Below are 20,392 nucleotides of genomic sequence, written 5' to 3'. Positions count from 1 at the left end.
GGTTCACGACAGGCCTCAACAGACAGAATGTGTCTGATTCATGTGTTAATTCAGATCTTTTTAGGTCTGTTTTTTGGCTGGGTGGTGTTGCTGTAATTAGATGGTGAGTCCACAAAGCCGTGTGTAACCAGACTGTGACTGTTGCAAGACACAAGACCAAAGTCCAGGTGCTTTCAGCTCTGACAGCATGCCAGCGGCCACGCAGTACACACCCTAGGGTGTTTTTCTGCTCTTAGAGTAGGGGCTGATGGCTAATTCTGCAGGCATACAGTGCCAGTTGCGACCACTTCACAAGCTTGTTGAACAAGTCATCCCAACTGTGGGATTTAGGCAGCAGAGGCCCTTGCTGCACACATGTAGTTTGAAAGTTCCCTAGAATATGCCTTGGCTGAGGTGAAGCAACGTTCACAGTCATTTTCTTCTTGAAGGCTTCAAGTTCCTGCTTGCTTTGTGGTAGTTTCTGCCATGGAAACCCATGCAGAACACCAGCTCAGAAGAATTTCCTGATTTATATCCTGAATTTAGGTAATAACTTTCCACATCGGATATAAAACTTTCTCCAGCTCTCTTCCTAAGGCAGAGGAGCCCTGTTCTGTCCGTTGCTCAAATTAGCTTCTCGTTGGCACAGCGTAAATGTTAATTTTCCATTGGTAGACCAAAGCAGAGTGAGACCAAAATGAAACCATTTCCCTCCTCTCCTTAACTACCCTCCCAACTCATTCATGGATGACTAACAAAAGGAAAAGAGCCAAGTTTTGCCTTCCAGGGGAAAACCCAGTGTAACGGCCTGAAAACAGTGCAAGGATAGAGAGAAGCAGCTAGAGAAATAAGGAAAGAATGAAAAGCAAATGAAAAACCATTGCTTAAAACCATTCCTTCTCCTTCCCTTTTCCCATCTTTTTTAGCATTGTTTGAAAACTAGATAACATGAGCCTAGTGGTCAGTTTTCTGTTCCTTTTATAGCCTGCTGTGGATTCCTACTAATAGATGTGAGGAAGTGCGTACAAGGATCCATGTCAATTTTCTTGCTATAATGACGTGGTTTTTTCTTTTGAATCTGAAGTGGGAACTGGGAAGTACATTGTTTTGCTTTATTTTGAAATAAAAAGGTAATGTATCCTGCAGTGTATCTTTCTTAACATAGCTGCCACGGGAATATGATACATTTTTGCCTGTTCCTGTTGAAACTTTTTCACTAGTTAATTTCTTTATGTGTCCCTTAAAATGTTGGTAGCTCCTGTTAATTGCTCCAGTGCCTACTGATGAGCCCCGAACTGATTGTCAAGCTCCCCTACTTAAAGCTCAGAGAACAAGCTGCTTATGATGACCCAACAGAGACATAAGGGAGGTCTATGAAAGGGAAAGTATTCAACCAGCCTTAATCCTTGTTTTCAGTAAGGCAGTGTCTTTAAGTGCAGACTAATTAGTGAATAGACATGGTTGTAGATTCTTGTAGGCATGTCTTTTGTTGGCTTGAGATGAACTGAGCAGCTAATAGAAATGGTTTAAAGTCTCTGCTTTGCTTTTCTTTTAATGCACTTTAAATAGGGTATCGAGATGAGAAAATATAAATCAAAGCAGGAGCAAAGGTAAATACAAACCATCCAACTACCTATGTTGATATATTCCATTTAGATATTAGCAGTTACACTTGTGGTTCTCATTCATGGAAGACTGGCCCCATGCTTCTAAAAGAACTATTCTTTTTATAATCTTTGATGTATATCAATACTAGAAAAGCATGCAATTTTTTTCATGTTACAGTAATGTATTATGCAAGCATTACTTTGCATTTGAATAGTATGTTAAAGTCATTAATCACAAAGTGATTGATCAAGATAAACATAGTTCTCCAATTTTAGTGCTAGGGAAACTAAATTCCACGAAGTGAGGTGAATTTCCTTAAGCATTGATGGCATGCCTGAAACTAGGACCTAAATCTCTCTAGGGATGCCCCCCCTCTTTAATCATTTGTTTATCATATCTTACTACATATTGTACAATAAAATTTTCCAACAGGTAGGAATGACCATCTTCACATTCCAAAAAGTAATTTATAGTAAAATTGAATGCAAGAAAAGGCATAGAGGGAAAATGAGTTAATCTTGAATGACATCTAGTCTTATTCACCTTAAAGACCAGCAATACATTGGAAATATAGTAAGATGGTTAAAAACAAACTAAAAAAACCCAAACAAAAAAGAGCACAACAAAAAAAACCCAAACAACACTGCAGGGTGTTTTTGTTATATTTTTTTTTTCCTGGTTGTATTTCCCCTATTATTTGCATATTGCTTGACCTTGACACAATGCAGATAGGAAGCTACTGCAAACATAGCTACTTACTGTTTTATTCATTTTCTAAAATTAACCATAAATTCCAGTTATATTCAATAACAGTACCTTGCTTATTGAAGCTCATAACCTTTTTGCTGCCTTTATCACCTGTATTATCGATAGGAGATAATTACTGCAAAGCAGCTGGCTGTTGGTTTTAGAGAGCATCAATTGTTCTCCTGTCCCAGCTGTTGGCTAATAAGGACAGTCAACACATCTGTTTCAACAGCTGGTAATTAACAAAAGCCTAATTGCTGCAACTCTTTTAACAACAAATCTATGAAAGAGTAGGGATGTGGAGGAATATTATTTACTCTGTGCTCTGCACTTTCTGTGACCAGTTTCTTTTTTCTTTTTTCTTTTTCTACTTTGAACACCACTGCCTTTGTCTGACACATTGAATGGCAGGAGAACACAATATGGTAATCCAGAGCTTAAGTTTTTCAGATCTTTGTTGGTGTTTCTTATTGCAACATTTCTTTGCTAAGTTGCAAGATAAAATGGATCAAAAGCATTATGTGGAGTTTCATACAACAGCTACAATCCGCAGCAGTGTGCCTGCGCAATAGTGCTGCCAATCCAGCAGCCTCTAAAAGAAAGTAATGGGTTTCCCCATTCCTGTATGAGCTTAATAGCCTTTTCCCAAAAAGGTTATCATCATTCTGGAAGTGGTGATTATTTGAAAAAATTTATTTCACGAAATTTGTTGCAGAGACAGTGTTTTTGTCCTTCCTCTGATGAAACCTGCATATGTTGATAAGTTTAAAAGTAAATGTCAGGTGGCACCTTGCATTGCACAAATATCTCACCATTTTATCCTTACAGAATTGGAGGGGGTTCCACACAATGCTTGTCTAAGTATCTACATTTATAGTATCACTCAGCAAACACAAAGCCAAAGACATTTCTCTTAATTAGACTTATTCTGTGCGTTAACCTTGTGTACAGCACACATATAATTGGAATACTCATCACTAAATAGAGAGAATGCATGTATACAAATATAGGGAAATGTTAATCCCATTGAAGCCAACAGAGAACTTCTGTTGGCTTCAATGGGTCAAGATTTTCCCTGCAAAATCAAATTTTCATAAAAGCTGGAGGCAAATTTGGCATTCATTATGCTACCCATGAAAAGAAAGTGTTCAAGTATTAATGGAACTATTGCCTAAATTATTATGCAAGTCAGGCATGTATTGCAGATTGTGTGAATGACTGAGTCAATAAAAATTTCTAAGTAGCAGTGGTATTTTGAAGCGGTAAAATGATGAGGAAAAAAATTGTGATTCTTTGCTAAAAGTTAGTCAAGATCACTTGATTAAACTTGTTTCACTACCATTTCAGTTGGCAAATATATCTGTACACTGAGTTCTTAATTGTCTGCTGGGTATGTTGAAAGGTATATAAGAAATTCTACCCAAGTGCTTGCCATTGACAGAATAGAGATTGCATAATTAAAAATATTCTGGCAAAACAAGTTTAGTTCAACAGGTGTTCAAGTGAAGAAATGTATAATAGCTGCAGTGAAAAAGTATAAAATATGCTTTGAACAAGTGAAAACAAAAGTGTTGGCTAAAATTCTAACTGTAAGGTAGTAACATAGAGAAGTGTTTATGGGCCTGGGTTAGTGTCTGGGTTTATCAGGATGTAATTTTTGTTCACAACCACCTTTGGTGATTGAAGTGGTTTCTTTTGTCTTGCACAAATAAGAGGAAATAAACACACCTTCTGCATTAGATTATACTGTGGAAAATTGCTGAAGCATTTGATAGGTGACAAAAATGTTTATCTTTTCAGTGGCATATGTTTTCAATTTTGCAAGTTGTGATTTAAGAGAAAATGATTGTGGGTAAGATATCACTCTTCTCATTCCCTACCCTTCCTCTTCCTTCCTCTGAAGATTCCAATAATTACCAGATATGCAGCAACTGCCCTTTTTTCCAGCTGAAATGTAGTTGAGTCTGAGTGAGTTAAAACAGAATTTTAGATGTGTTCTGCAACTATGCACCAAAACTTAGGTATGAAGTGAGGAGAATGCTTTTGCCCAAGGTACAGATCTGATAGAACCTCGTTGAATAGATGTGCAGTAGGAGAAATATGATTGCCTCATATAAGATTTAGAAAATAGATTTTTAGCAGAAAGGACCAGAAATCTTTAGTATCAACATACTTTTGAGTCCTGAGTGAAGTTAACTCATCTATATCAACAAATCCATAGCATCCATAACAACCCATGGAAGTGTCCATCACTTGCTGATTCAATAGCAAGGTGCCATCTATTGAATATCCTCAAGTACTTTTTCCAGCAGACAGATGGTTCCTATAAAGACTTCAGTGTATGTTCTCACAAACACCTCTATTTGCTTTTCTTTCTTTAAGTCCTTTGTCTGAATTCTACTTGAGTGGAAAACATTGTGGTAATATTGTGGAGAAAGCAAGACACAGGGAGTGTTTCTGATCAAAATCAGTACCAGCTATTCTGACTCAGTATGATTGATCCCTTTTACACATCTAGAATTGCACAGATTGAGAGGGAAACTCTTTTAAATTATCTGTTGAGGATCATCTCAGGAGATATGATGTCGCACTGTGTCGCAGAAATTAGCAGTCACCTCAGTCGCACAAGTAGCTCAAGGTAGTGAAGTGCGGCCATCCTTGGGAGAGGCATGCAGCTTTGTCTTTTTCCCAAAAGTGCTCAACACAACATTAATCCAGCTGGAGAAAAAGCCAAAACTGTCGTGCTACATTGTCTGATGAGAAGTTCAGCTATCAAAGGAGAAGAAGGGGAGAACCAGGACTAACAGGTTTGCCAGATTCAAAGTTGGTTAGAGAATGTCTTGGTTTAATGTCTTGGATTAATGTCTGGACACGTCAGTGCGGGTCACATACTGATGGATTCTTTCTTATTCCTAATTACCCTGCTAACAGGTACATTTATTCAATAATTATTTATTCTTTTAATGTAACAGTTGCTGTTAAACTCCAGAGTTTGATTCTGAGTTTCTGTGTGTGTATGAAAATATCAGATAAATTTGAGTGTGTATACCTCACACATGTATAATTCATCTTCCATAACGTGAAGAGCATGAGGTGAAGTACTAAATACTAACTCAATCTCTTCCCTGACTTTCCTCCCAAATCCTGGAGGAGTTATGGACTGAAGCAGTCCCATTTAAGTCATTGGGACAATTCATTTTTATAATCTTGTACAGACTCATGGCTTTTATGAAAGATTTGTAGCTTTATTCTGATAGTGGGATTAGGCATTGTTGTCCTCTGCAGAAGTACTGTCTGTCAAGAGGTAACAGTCATTCTGTCTCTTTGCATGAAAGGTTATAATTTGGAGTATATTATCACTTAGCATCAGTTATAAGCTTTGGAGCGTAAATTCCTAACTCCTTTTTTGTTCAAGTTACTGCCTTGCACGCTCTTTGTGCCCCTTTTATGAGGCATGAATGATTTCAATGTACATATTTGCTTACTGAAAAGAGACTTGTGAAAATTGCAGAGTGTCTCAGCAGGACTAAGTGTCTCAGTTAGACTGGTGGCACGCTGAAATCAGGGGTAAGGAACTGTAATAAGCAAATGTCTCATAACAGAGAAGCCAAAGGGTAACCGAGTCCAAATGGCAATGGAAGGGCATGGCCAATGGCTGGCCAAAGCCAAGGACTCTACTATATGAGGGAGTCTGCAATAGAGCTTGCATAGTGAAGTAAAGTTAGAAAGATTTACCTGAACAAGAATTACTCCTGCAACCTTGGAATGGAGCTGTGGGTGACCCCTGTTGAACAGTCAAGCCTAGCCTACTGGGAGTGAGCGAAGAAAATTGTTAGTCAAACTCACATATAATTCAGGTTTATAAATCTTGGTTGACAATCAGTTGACAAGACCAATTATCTGTACCTACTCTAGTAACTAAAATAGGATCAGGGCATGGGCTTGCACAGTAGAATGCCATCATCTTTTCTTTTTGTTAGAAAGCTCCCTGGCAAAGTTTTAACCTGCTCTCCTGGACAATGCCTTTGAATGATACTGTGTACCAGGGCCTATTCCCCTTGGACAACCTGGTGTTAGCAGCCCTTCCTTTTAGGGGGAGACAGAAGATAGCTTTTGATATGGTAACACAAGGCAGGTCATGCCAGTAGATCTCAAGACCAGAGCATGGTTTCTGGCCAGCTCTTCTTAGCAATAGAGAGGTGAGTGTTGTGGTCAGTGTGGGGTCTGTTAGCAAAGCCTGAAAACGTACCAGACAGAGAGCCCTGAAAGCACACACAGTTTCTGGCTGCAGCACAGAGAAAACATGTCTGACTGTAACACGAACTTTCTTCTGTTCTTCTGCCAGTTCAGTTCCGCCCCAAACTGGAAAGGACACTTTTGGGGCTGAGGGGAACGTTGTTTTTATTGAATAGGGTCTTTGTTACCGCAAAGCTTCTGAGACAACATTACAACACTACCTTTTGGATCCTGTGCTGGTGACTTGCTGTTTGTGGCAGATACTGACTTGATATTGTAAGAGGCCAAAGTCACTTGTGTGGACAACAGGTTTATCGTGGGTGCTGACATTTGAAGCTTTCCCAGAGTAATCTTGCAGTAGGTCTCAGACACCACCTGGAAGGCTTCTTCAGCTCATTCCAGCCTACATGGTCATTTCCTTCTTGATTTCCCCTAAGGAGATTGCCAGTAAAGTTTGTTATGTAAAATTTATGTTAAAGTGTAGTAGTCCTCATGGGATGTGTGGAATAAGTCAGGTCTGTCAGAGGTAAGGGAAACACGCCTGTTAGTAAAATAGATCAGAGAGGCTTTTTCTTCTTTTTTTTTAAGCTTATATTTGATAACCTGATCTCCCTAAAAGGGATGTGTCTGTTTTCTAGTCCAGTTACCTGTGCAACCATGAAGGTAACTGAAGAAGGCTTCCTCAGATAAACAGTATACATCATGCCCAACATGCTTTATTTTCCCTTCAAATAAGACAGAATTATCTGTGTTGTTAATGTCTTTCCATTGTTTATTTGAAATTGCATTTCCCCAACTGATTTTTAGATTATAAATAGAGTGATGTCACCAAGGCCAAACGTGAATTACAGAACACGGAGAAATGTGCCCTTTCCACAAGCCCACAGTTGTAAGCAGACTTTAATCTGAGAATTAAAGGAATGAATTTACCTTTGTTGTTTTCATGTAGATTCTAAAGCCCTAGCTACTATGCAAATATAATTTGTGAATAATTATAATAATTTATGAGGCTTTTTGCTTCTCTGTTAAAACAAAGTCTCCCTGATGATTTTCTTTTTATTTTTTTCACAGTGTGTATCGTGGTTTTGTAGTGAGACAAGTATCTACCTGTCTGTATACAGAGACCTAACTACTTTTTATTTTAAAGCACCTCTAGCTTATCTTCTTAATATAATCCCTCCTACTAAAAGGTCAGCATCTCTGCACATGACATCATTTATGTGCAAAACTCAGTCCATCTATGAATGTTTATTTTGGAGCTGTCATCCTTGAAAGTTTTTAGAAGTCATTTTGTTGTCACTAAGGTTATATCTTATCTGAAATAAACTTTGCAGTATCCTTAGGTAGTTATTCATATGCACATAGTAGGTATGTATGATGGTATCTCTGGGTTTTCTAGCTATGTACTCAGACAAATGGAAACCATAAATGAAATCTTGACCCTGGGAAGTCAATTACAGTTTGGGGTCAAACTTACAGGGGCAGAGTTTCAAATTAATCTTCCTCACTGTGTGAATCATCCTTTACAATAAAATGGTTCCATGTATTAGTCTCACACACTCATCACATGCCTTGGATTGTCCTTTGAATAGCTAATTTTTCCTGCAATTTCAATATACTTGGAAGAAGTATATTGATATATATATTACTTGGAAGAAGTATAGGATATTACAAAATAATATTGCAGAAGATGAAGAAACTTTGTATCAACATCATATCTAAGGTTAGATGAGCTAATTCTTTATTCTCACTGAAAAATATCATGAGCATTTCATATAGACACCTTCTTGCATAATGTGATAATGGACTGAATCTGCCTGTAATATGTGCTTGTTTCGGCACATCATTAGGTGAAAGAGAAAACTGGTTATCAAATACTGCTGGTACAGTGCACTTTCCAGTGTGATGTGATCATGCAGTACAAGAATGAGGCATTCACATCTCAGGCATAATGGTTGAATTGGTATTCTTTGAGATAAGCAATACCAATTGAACTTATTACAATAAGTTTGCTCTTATTGTAATAAAATGAAGTAGATAGGTACCTGGTCTTGGCAAAAATTATATTGGATTCTTTCATTTTCTTTGACAGAGCAGGAAAAAGCTATTTAGTGATTTATTTTTTTCCTGATTGCACAATCTGCATAATATTTGTTGTGTCTTCTTGCTGTCATCCTAGTCACAAGGACCTCTCAGAAATGAATGACCACACAAGAAATATTTATATGGTACGATCAAGTACTCTTACCAAGGAATTTGCTGTTGTGATGAAGACCTCAGGTGAAGGCCTCTGGACCTCAGATAGCAACATCTTTTACAAGTCTTCTGAAAAGCTCCTAAAAAATATTAAATTAGGGGTAGCATAAAGACTGAGTTGGGCAAGGTAGCATTAGGTAGACTTGCAGCACAACACGTCTTGAAAATTACGATTCTACTTTGGAATAAAAGGGAGATTATGGGGTTATCATTTTTAATTCCAATAAGAGAATACATTAAGAAATTCTTTGTAGAGTAACTGAAAAAGACGCAGCTATACATGCTAAGAAGCCATTGTTGATGCACTTGCATCATGTATGTGGAAACCCTAATTTCAGCTCCCCGATTCAAATTGGGCACCCACGAACATTTTGATGGCTGGGCTGTGGAGTCAGGTTCCTTCCCTACTATGCATCTTCTGTCTGGATCTGCTTTTCAGACACTTAGCAATTTAATAAAAAATTATTTTTACTGGTCCCAGAGAGAGGACACAGACCAATGGAAGTCACCAGAAAAACATGTAATTCACATTAATTTAGGGCAGGGAATTATTCTTGCTGGTGGGAGTTTGCCATGTCCAGAGTGAGTTAACACAAGAGACTGGGAGTCATCATTAAGTTTCTTCATCCAAAACGAATACCCTAATCACACGGCTGGGGAGGAGTTCTCTCTTCTGTCAGAAATTCTCCCTGACATTCCTTAGAAATATTTCCATCTAAACCAATGCATCTCGACAGGACGTTATTGTTCCAGTGAAACAATGCTTTTTATTAAAAAAAAAAAGTTTCATTAACTGATATTTATTCTGACCAACAATAGTATTAGGTTGTGGAGTAAAATCTTATTATGGTTAATTGTTTGATCCTGATGCAAACTCATAAAGGTCATGTTTGCTGTTGAGATCCCATTCCTTTGTGCCCAGAGGGAATGTCAACCCGGGTGTGGTTGTGGTGGTGGTGGGGGAAGGTGTAGCTTCAAGGCTATTAGAGTTCCCACCACCACCACCCTTATCCTGAAATTCACACACATAAGCAACCCTCATCTGGTTCTTCAGGGTAGTTTTCTAGCTGTTCTGATCCCCCACAGCAGCGCAGATCCATCAGGGATCAGTAAGACAGTTGCTTGATTTACTCAAAGTTAAGATAGATTTAGTAAAAAATATTTCCATTAGAAAATGACATGTTGAGAAACAACTTTTCATTAATTTCTAATTATTTCAGTTAATATTGCATAACTTTTCCAACTCAAATTTATCTCCCAGAAATGATATTTGGTGAATACTTGAAACTGCATTTCGAACTTCAAAAATTCAACATGGAGTTTTAATTTTACTTTTTAAATTTTGATTTCTTATTCTTAATTATGTATTTAGTGATGTGTCAATAATTTATAACATCTACTACAGTACAATTCTAATTTTCACTTTTCATTTTTAAAATCATCAAGGGCAGCTGATACTTAAATGCAAGTTGAAACATTTTATGTAATTTTCTAGGTCAGTGTGTGCCCTATTTGTATTGTAATGAAACAGTTTGACACGTTACCGCTGTGATTTAAAAAACAAGGAGATCACTTAGCGTGTTATTAGAGTGCTAGGCATTTTCAGTCCCCTTGTGTTAGCTGGAGTCTTTTTCTTGACCCTGAAAACCTCTGATCCCCTAATTAATAAGACAAGTGCTTGTATTCTTTTCTAGATCAAAGCGTCACCTGCTTCTGTTGATGGTGGAACAGTTTGATATGTTGACACTTTGATACAGAAAATAAGATGAGCTGTTGTAATCTGCACTAAGTAGCAGCTGCTAATGTAAAAATAACAGAACGTTTAGAAGTTGGTTGCCATAATGTGTCGCAACGCAACCTGCTCTCTCATGCAGTACGTACTTCTTTTATTGACATGATGTGTAAAATGTAAAAGCATTAAAAATAGTGTAAGGTAAAAATATTTCTTCAATGATTTTAAAACATTTTTACAGATTTTTTTTCTTGCTTATTCATTCTAATTCAGAATGAAAGAAAACTTTGTTCCCCCTTCCAGTCTCCTGCTGCCCTGAGAAGACACCTGACCTCTTACTGTCCAGCCAGCCTGCTAATGTCAGCAGAAAGATTCTTCTCCCCCATGAGAAACGGGGGCAATTCTTGGTTGTCCATTTGTGGCCAGATTCCATTTCAGACTCCAGACAACACAGGAAAAAAGAAGCAGAAAGACATCTTATTGCAATCTTTCCCCATTATACAGCCCTACCAAGTGTAATTGATTGAGTCCATAAATTGCAGAAATGACCTTTGAGACTCTCCAGATTTCTCATCCAGCCTTCTAATCCATGGGAATATCCTGAATCAGTAGAAAGCAAGCTGTTGGTAGCAACTATTACTGAATTAAGGAATACCTGCATGTTAACAGCAGTCAAGCTGGGGGAAAATGCTTTGGGTGGGTAGGGTGTTGCTTTTAATTGGATTAATTATAATCTTGGTAAGAATAAAATAAGAATAACTCTTTTACAAGAAGCATACTTATTAAGCAAGAAATTTATGTTTTAGAAAACAGGAAATATAGAGACAAATCAAAATTGCCAGAGGTTAAGCTAAATTGGCCCTTGAAAAGGAAATTAAAACAAACAATAGTGTAATGACTGAAACGAGAACAAGGAAAGAGGAAATGTGCTACCTCTCTGAGAATGGCATGGAGATCAAGGATAATCCGGATTAGGTCCAAAAGTGTGCGATTTTTTTTTTTCTCTCATCATTGGGCAATGATGATGTCAACTATGAGGACAGAGGTTAAGAAAAGTGAATATATGGAAAAGGAGCACTGTTCATAGCTCTCGTAGCTGTTCAATAGACTATTGTGCTCAGATTAAGATAATGGATGGTTTTCAACCCTAACTCTGAAAGAGCTAGTACCCGAAATTGCAGGAATGATAGTAACATTCTTTAATAAATCATATGAAGCTGTGTATGGTGTAATATGAGATGGAATTAACAGAGGCAGCATCTAAATTTAGAAGGGCAAAACTCATAATTCTGAAAATTGTAAACCAGTTAGTCTTTATTGTGAGGCATCAGAGTAAATTTGGAAGAAAAATGTTTTTAAAGCATGAATCCATCAACAGTGGATTGAAGTACAACTTTCACCCAAGTATGATCATGCAAGAATTCTTCCTTGGTATGATAACTGGTTATTTAGACAAGGAAACTTGTTAAATATAAGCTGACACATAAGCTTATATGTGGTGCCATATGGAAAATTATTAATTACAGTGGGGAATGTGCATATTGTTATTTTACAAGCAGGCACAAGCTTAATGTGGGAAAAGCTGCTTGCTGTTAGCTGGGTTCACCTACCATCTCTTGTTTGGAAGGATGGGCAAGTTGAGCTCATGTCTGTCTGCAAAATGTCATGTACCCATGAAGGAGATGAGGGATTAGTCAAAGGCAATAAAGAACTAGTTAGCAGGAAGGCAACAGCAAACAGCTTTGAAAGGAGAAACGTTAAGGTCCAAGTATTTCACTAGTGGAATTTCTCTCTGGTTTCTCACCACTTGGTGCTGAACCAGTTTTCTGTAATACTGTCATTGAGAACCTTTGGCATGAAGAGCAACAGCGTACCAACAAAATTGCTTGATGACACAGAGCTGGGAGATGTTATTAATACAAAGTGGAGATATTATTAATACAAAATCAGTTCAAGCTATCTTGCAGAAAGATTGGAATGGCCTCAAGTACTGGAAAAATAAAAGCAGTGGGGCAGAATTCAATGCTTATACCAAGTATAAGGTATCGTAATTTCAGGATTAATTAGAATTTCCACTGTTAGCTGGGTAATGCCAGTGAGCAGGAGAGCAGACAGATATCAGAAGGTGACTGTGAGCAAAAGGGATACAAGAATGTATTAGGTAAGATGTTTCCACTGGAGTTAGGATGTACTGCTAGCAGAGTACTGATGAGAGATGGGTTTGAATTGATCAGGAGAACGGAGAGCCTGCTTACTGGGAGGTAACAGAAAAGGTTGCTTGTTTAGCCCGTGTAAGGAAGGAAAAATATATGTTCTCTATAAATATATAAAGTTGGAAATATATATGCTCTCTACAAATGAATGAGAAAAAAAAAAAAAAAACAGCAAAAAGATAAAGCTGTGAAGCTTTATTACTCAAGTTCATTGAATGTTTTTTTCCTTCTGTTGGATGTTAAAGAGCATTTAGATTAGAATTGAGGATGTTCGTGTTTGCCCTAGAGGAATTAGGAAAAGATATAAACTAGTTTCACCGTTTCTTTTCCTTTGCTGAAGTCTTGCATTTTTCCAGGCTTTGCATTAAGAAAACACATAGTATTGTTACTTTAAATGTTTTGAAACAAAAGCAGCAGCAGCAGCAAAATTATCAGTAATGACATTTTCTTTAGTTAAGATATGGCTATTTTAAGTTTGATATGTAGCGATTAGCTTTTAGACTTAATTTGAAAACTTAAATTTTCAACAAGTTACTGTTTGCTAAAATGCAAAACCAGAGAAACAGGAATTTTGCGGGAAAGTGGGGTGGGGTACAGAGAAAGGGGAAGGATCTATCCCCATTAAACCAAATATGAAAGTGTAGAAACTTGTGGACAAAACGAAGTTGTGAGAAAGAGACCATATCCCAGTGATCAGAATTCCCTGTCAGGGTTAAACAGGAACTTCAGTGAAGGTGACTCCTATACCAAAGTGGTGACTGCACCTCTAGGTTAACCTTTTTCAGGAAAACCTCTGCCAGAGGAGCCCGAGTGTAGTTCTTTTTCTTCTTGTTGCTCCTTCTTTATCCTGCCTTCCAAAAAACTTTAATCTAAACTGATCCATTTCTGTGAAGAGTTCCGATTTCCACAGCTTGACATTTTCCAAAGGAATAATATTTTGTTAAAAAGTTCCCAAGCAGCTATTGTTATTACTAGAGGTGAGCTCATGTGGGATTTTTGCCATGTGCGCTATGGATGGATTTCAATACACATTATAGAAGTCCTCCAAATGTTTTATAGTAGTGCAGGCACTATTATTTTAGTTAGCAATTTAACTTTGTGATGGGCACTGCTTTGCTCTCGTTCTTCTAGTGAAGGAAGATATCTCTCGTTTGGAAGGATATTTGAGTCATTTATTTGTGTTTACCACTCCTCAGGACTGTGAATGATGGGTCATTTTGTCACATGGCTGCATGCTGTCCACAAAAACTCCTGTGCTTGAATTTTTGTTGGTCTCATGCAGCTCCCTAGTATCAACCCCACTACCAGCTACCAAGGAGGTTAGCAAACATCTACTTCTCTTCCCTTAGATTTTTGTAACTGTGTTTTTTTTAAATCCAAAGCACCTGATTTTGCTGTTATTTTTACCGGTTCAAACCCAGATGCAAACCCAGTCAAATCATTGCAGGTTCCTCTGCTGAAAAACTGGAAAAAATAAGAGTCTTCAGACTCTCGTGCCTTCTGACTTTTGTCCTGAAAAGCAAGTGGAACATAAGGTGTATTTTTTATGATAGTTCTCCAAAGAGACTAGCCGTTAATCTCTCCGTGAGTAGGTGTGTCAGCTGCAAACATTTCCTTCCAGTCTACCATTTCAATCACACTTCACAGTACACTGAAAATTGGCAAGGATGTTAATTATTGGCCTCTAGAACAAACCACCTACTTTGATTCAAGCGTGTTTTCCAATTTTTAAGAATGTTGTTTCACCTACAGAACAGTATAATTACAGCAAATAGCTTGGTTTGGCTAATATCCTTGTGTTCTGTGAGTTCTGCTTGCAAGGCAGCAAGCAGCACTGGGCAAGAGGCTCACCTGCAGAGGATTTTAACCGCTTGCTGACAGGAGTTAGGGCTTGCCAGCATCCAGTACATTGTTTTCAGTATCAGAAGCTCTAAACCACTGTCACTCAAAGGTTAAACATTAACGCTTTCTGCTTTTAAAGGTGAAGGAACTCTCCATAGAGTAAGAGACTATGTTTTTATTCTCCAGGGAACTTCCTGTTAAAATTTTATGAATGTCTTTTACAGGAGCAATTACAGCAGTGGGTCCTGTACCCCAGCAATGCAAGCCCCTGGGTGCAGCCTGACACACTGAGCAGCACAGTGCAGAGACTGGTCGTGTAGCTGCCATTGTGCATTGCAGTGTTTAAGAAAATTTGCCAGGAGTCAGCCATGTATCCAGAACATGATTAATCAACCAGCAGAATAAATTGCCCATAGATGACTGGGAGTTGACAGTAAACAGTAAAACACCTGCCTTGAAGACTTACAGTTTTAACAGACAAACAGGAAACAGAAGCAAGTGGGAGCCCTGTTTTAGGAGAGAGATTTTGAGGCATACAGACGGAGTTGTTCATGATTACACAGCGAGTCTGGCAGAGCTAGAGGCTGAACTCTCTGCATTTCCTTTCATGTGTTCATAGCTCATGTAACAGGTCTTTAATTTACCAAGAAACTTTTCCACAACGCTGTCCTGAAGAGTTGGCAGAATCCACAGTCAGCATTTCGCACACATGTGCCTCTTCGTTTGGAGCCCTACAATTTGTACAATTAATAACTTACACCATGAATTAAAAACATTGGAAAGCAGCCCAATGCTCAGGCTCATGTGTCAAAGAATTGCTGTGCAAGCCCGGTCTTATTTGTTGTTACAATAATTAATCATCCACTGATTTTAAGAAAATTTATATGTTACCTGGGCCCTCGAGGGAGCCTTGCAGTACTATTGAAACTGGACATTTTAAAATTAATGGTGATTAAGCTATAGAGCCATACTAAACATACATGAGTACTTATTTCTCCTGCCTCCTCTTTAACTGTAAGGCTGTGTGGGGCTGGCTACCTTCCTGACCTTACCAGCCACATGCTGCAATTTCCATAATGGCCGTGAGTCACAAGCCCTTCGCAGGGCGGTGTGAGCAAACAGTAGGAGGGGGAACATCCGGGAGGCTTCACGCGTGGGAGATGACAGCGGTTTCTCAGGGATTCCCTCGCTCCACTGCAAACCAGATCCTGGGTGAGAGTGCAGCCAGATCCCAGATGAAGGCAGTGGTGCCAGTCTCAGCAGCCTCACCGCCTGCCGCCACTCAGGGTGCGGGTTATCCGGCAGCTCTCCTGACGGGAACATCAGCACAGGAGCTGAGCTTCATGGCAGGAGAGCCATGTGCAGACCAAGAGTTGCATATCCAGTTTGTGGCTGAGCGCCTCGCTTCACTCCCTTATGTGTTGGTCAACAGTTTTGCACTGTAGGAATATGATATCAACGTGAAATACCTCTGCTGAGAAACACTTGGCTCAACTGAAGAGGTATAACCTTAGCCATTCAAAAAGTTTGTATACACAAAAGAAACCATTCAAAAAATCATCCTGCTGCGGAAAAAAAAAAAAAAAACAACAAACCACCTTGAAAAAATTGCAATGCTAGAACAAAATGTTTTCATAAGAGTTAAGTAAGCGCTACTACAAAACAGTATAACTTTATACACACAATTATAATAAAGCGTGACTGAAATGAATGCACAAAAGATTGTTATGTTTTCAGAGCAATATAAATATTTTGAATAAATCGTTTATCATCTGTTTGTTGTTTTGCAGGCAGAATTAATAGCCTTGCAACAAGAAAAAGAAGCTGCTCTTCAACAGTGCAAAAAATTAGAAGAAGAAATCCAGACATTGCGTGTTTATTACAGGTAAAATAATTAATACTAGTATAAATCAGTGACTCATAAGGGAAATTTTCTGTACTGTGTCTGACTGTGAGTAAGGAAATGGCCTTATCAAATAGGTATTTGTTGGAAATGTGAATACATCAATGAATCAAGGCCTGCATTTCTGCTTTACTGCTCACCAACCCGCTCTTTGAAATAGAAGTCCTTTTCTTGTAGCCTAAATTTTCTATTAGTTTCTTCTAAGGGAAGGGGAAGGTTGCTGGCAGTTAATTCTCATATAAATGAAAAAGCTGTGTTCTAGCGATGCATTCACTTTAAAACATGAGGACAAAAGAAACAGTTGACATAAGTGCTTGTTTCTTCCCGGTTGTTTGCACATGCCTAACTTAATCAACGTAGATTTTAAAATAATAAAATCTGTAGTTCTAAAAGACTGTTTTCTTTTCAACCACAAATTAATATGTATGTTTTAATTCCTTACGTTCTGTAGCAGTATATAGAATGAGAGAAATATCCATTCTCTCATTAATTTAGGTGGGTTGAACATTTGCATGGATCGGTGGGTTTTAGTCTCTAAGGAAAAGCTCTGTGTGGTCCAGTGAAGGAGTTAGGTTGTTTTATGGAGTGATGTTGGGTTACAGCTCTCATTTCATCCTGACCTCCTGTGTGAGAGGGGATAGAGAGCTGCCAGCAGGTTAAAGGCAGGAGAAATGGCATCAACACAGCAGAAAATTGTGAACCTGAAAGCTGAATGTCTGTGATGAGGGATGTGGGCTGCAGAGGTAAATAATAAATGTAGTGTGAATATTATGTGCATTGGAAATAAAGAGGACTAGTTAGTTATGACTAAAAAGCATTTGCAGCAGCAGAACTGTGTATGTTTTCAGTGTTTCAGCATTTACAAGTGAAAAATATTCGGGTTTCTAGAGGTTTTTAGAGTTTCCCCTTCTCATTAAGTTTATTAAAACCTTGGAGGGAAGTTTCAAAAACAACTTTTGTTCTTAAATCTCATAGGCATTTATTTAAAGCCTGTTAATAGTGAATAGAAACCCCAAGCAATTTGTGATTATTGCTTTTAATGAATTTGGTCAGCATTTAGTGTGTGCACAAATTATGGTATGATTTACCAAGCTAGAAAGAATTTATTATAGTGCCCTTATTACTCACTTAAATGGGATTTGTAGAATAATTTAAAAACAGAAATGGAGTTTTTGTATTGGTATTTCAGAAATTAAGAGTTTGCTTGTGTTGGACTCTGCACATTGTAGGAGATTTTTCAATGACCTGAGTTATGTTTTTGAGACAGTGTGTGAAGTTTGCATTAACTTATAGTATTTAACAAGTGTAGTAGACGGCAGCCTCAGTTTACTGATGTATATGCTTTAAATCTTAGAAATGTTAGCAAGAATGAATTGCAGAAATCACAACTAAAATGTACCTTGTTATTAACTTCTGGCCCTTAATTTGAACAGGCAGAATTTCATTGTAAGTTTCATGATGGTATTTTGCAAGATTTAGTCATAAGGAGTGGAAATACTCACCGGAATATCCCCTGGGGCAAGAACTATTGTATTGCTACTGAGTTATACAAGTTACATAGTAGCTCAGAACATCAAAAATGAAAGATTTTATCTCATACTTCTTTGTTCTTAGAGGATGGGTTTTTTTGTAATGCGTTCTGAAGTGGATGCAGAGAAGCACAGATTGACTGAGGTTGCCAGAGACTTAGGAAGTTTATCTCGTCCAACCCCTGTGCTCAAGCAGGGCCACCTAGAGCAGCTGCCCAGTACCACATCATGATGGATTTTGATTATCTCCCTGGATGGAGACTCCACAACCTTTCTTTATAGAGGCCCTGTCAAAGCATGCAGAGACGCAGCTAGGAAAGCCAAAGGCCACCTGGAATTGTTGACTTCACATCCCTCACCAGGTTCAAGAAGGGCTCCTATGAGTGCATAAGGAGCAGTGTTTGAGATCTCATGCCTATCTTTTGCCTCGGTAGAAATTAATTGCACCACTATAAGGATTCGTATGGATATCTTAACATTTCAATTACAGTTTCCCATATGCATCTGCAGCCTCTATCATGCAGTAGTGTGGCAGTACTTAAACACATGCCAAATGAGGTAGATGAAGAAAAGAATAAGTGGCATGTGTGCATAAAGCTTCGGGGACTGTGTCAGGCCAAGGGTGGGCTGGCCACAATAATCATGAATGACAAAGTAGAGAGTGCATTTTCCAGGCCATCCTGAATGAGTGAAAATTTACTCTCTCTTTTGTATGTGGAGACTAGTTAAGGAATGTTTGTGTAAGATGTCTACTGGATCTTTTTATTTCCTTTTACTGCTTGCCATGCTATGGCAATCTAGAGGAAGCACTGAGAGTGTTTTTCAGACAGCCTGTTTTGGAGGTGGAATTTTGGTGCTTGAGGTGGAATTTTGGTGCTTTGATGCAAGTGAGTGAGCTAGATGATTTGCTGTTCAAGACTACATTTCCCTGGAGTTATTTCTCTTTTGGACTTTGCTCCCCGATGAGCAAAATGTAGGCTTCTGCACATGCCCCACTCATTTGAAGTGTAGAGTTACAATGAGACACGCTATCATGAAGGGTGTGCATTTCCTTCACCTACTGTATTCTGATCTCTTTGCCAGCTTCTCCCACCTTCTGTCATCTCTGCAGTGCCAGTGTGACAGCACCATGAAAATTTTGGCTCCATGTGGTGCTTTCTCCTCCTTCTGCTCTTAGGTCTTCCTTGGCGTTAGAAAAAGCATTCTTTCATACTTTTCCTTGTTTTAACCGAGATTTCTACATCATCCTTTAACTTAGGAGAAGCAGCTTTAAGAAAAAAAACAAATACTAGAGGCTAACATTAAAGTGTACAAGGGATACTTAAAGCCACGCCGTAACACAATGACATTTTAGGGGTTTGGTTGTAAAAGTAATGACTGTGTGCATATATTAACAATTTGTGAATGCACACATGTGTAAGCAGTAACATTAAAATGTGCATTTTTATACTGACCTGTCTTTCACTCCACAGAAAGCCAAATATCAATCAGGGAAGAGATGTTTAGGTCCAGAATATCGGTATGTGTATCTATACACAGGCATGCTCAAAGGAGAGAAACAAGTGGAGACCTTCAGGAAAAAAAAAAACAATCCCCTTTTTTTTTCTCCAGGAGAAAGATTCCTGGTTCTAGAATACTGCATCCAGTTTTTGGTCCCAAGTAGAAGTAAGACACCTATAAAATGGAGCTAGTTTGACAGAGGACTGCCAGTATGTCAGGAAGCTGTAGCATTTCCACTCTTAAGAGAGACTGAGGGTATTGCTCTTCCTCAGTCTGCAAAAAAATATATTTCTTTCTTTGGTGGCTTCAGGGAGACCTAACAGCAGCCTGGCACTGTCTGTGAGCAGGTTATCAAGAAGGACAGGCTCTTTCCAGTGATGCATGACAAGAGGGTGAGAGACAACAAATTTGAACTGAAACAAGAGAGTTTCAGACCGGTTACAGGGGAAAACTTTTTCACCATGAGGGTGGTCCATCGTAGCAACAGGTCGCCCAGAGAGATTTTGCCATCTCCATCTTTGGAGATTTCCAATGCCTGATTTTATCAAGTCATGAGTAATGTGGTCTGATCTCATAGTTGATACCACTTTGAGAGGGAGGTTGGTTGGATTACAGACCTCCAGTGGTCACTTTCAACCTCAATTATTCTACAGTTCTGTGATCTGGTAGCTGCTGCTGTTGGAAGCCGTTTGATTTTTTCTCCAACAGTGAAAGAACTCTGTAAACCGCACTTCTTTGCAGAGGAAGTGGAAGGTGAATCCTAGCTGAAAATCACAGAATCACAGAATCTTAGTGGTTGGAAGGGACCTCTGAGATCATCGAGTCCAACCACAAAAAAAAAAAAAAA

At 38.5% G+C, this 20,392-nt stretch overlaps 1 protein-coding gene across 1 annotated transcript in view; it reads left to right on the top strand.

Moving 5' to 3' along the window:
* Positions 1 to 20,392, top strand: part of MIPOL1 (mirror-image polydactyly 1) — a 189,183-nt gene that overhangs the window by 119,367 nt on the left and 49,424 nt on the right. Inside the window, exon 11 of the mRNA XM_014942052.1 lies at positions 16,404 to 16,498. Within this exon, the coding sequence (XP_014797538.1) occupies positions 16,404 to 16,498 (95 nt within the window). The remainder of the gene's footprint in view (positions 1 to 16,403; positions 16,499 to 20,392) is intronic.

Source organism: Calidris pugnax, unplaced genomic scaffold (assembly GCF_001431845.1).
Source record: "Calidris pugnax isolate Ruff unplaced genomic scaffold, ASM143184v1 scaffold56, whole genome shotgun sequence".
NCBI lineage: Eukaryota > Metazoa > Chordata > Aves > Charadriiformes > Scolopacidae > Calidris > Calidris pugnax.
This window is presented reverse-complemented; position numbering and strand designations above follow the sequence as displayed.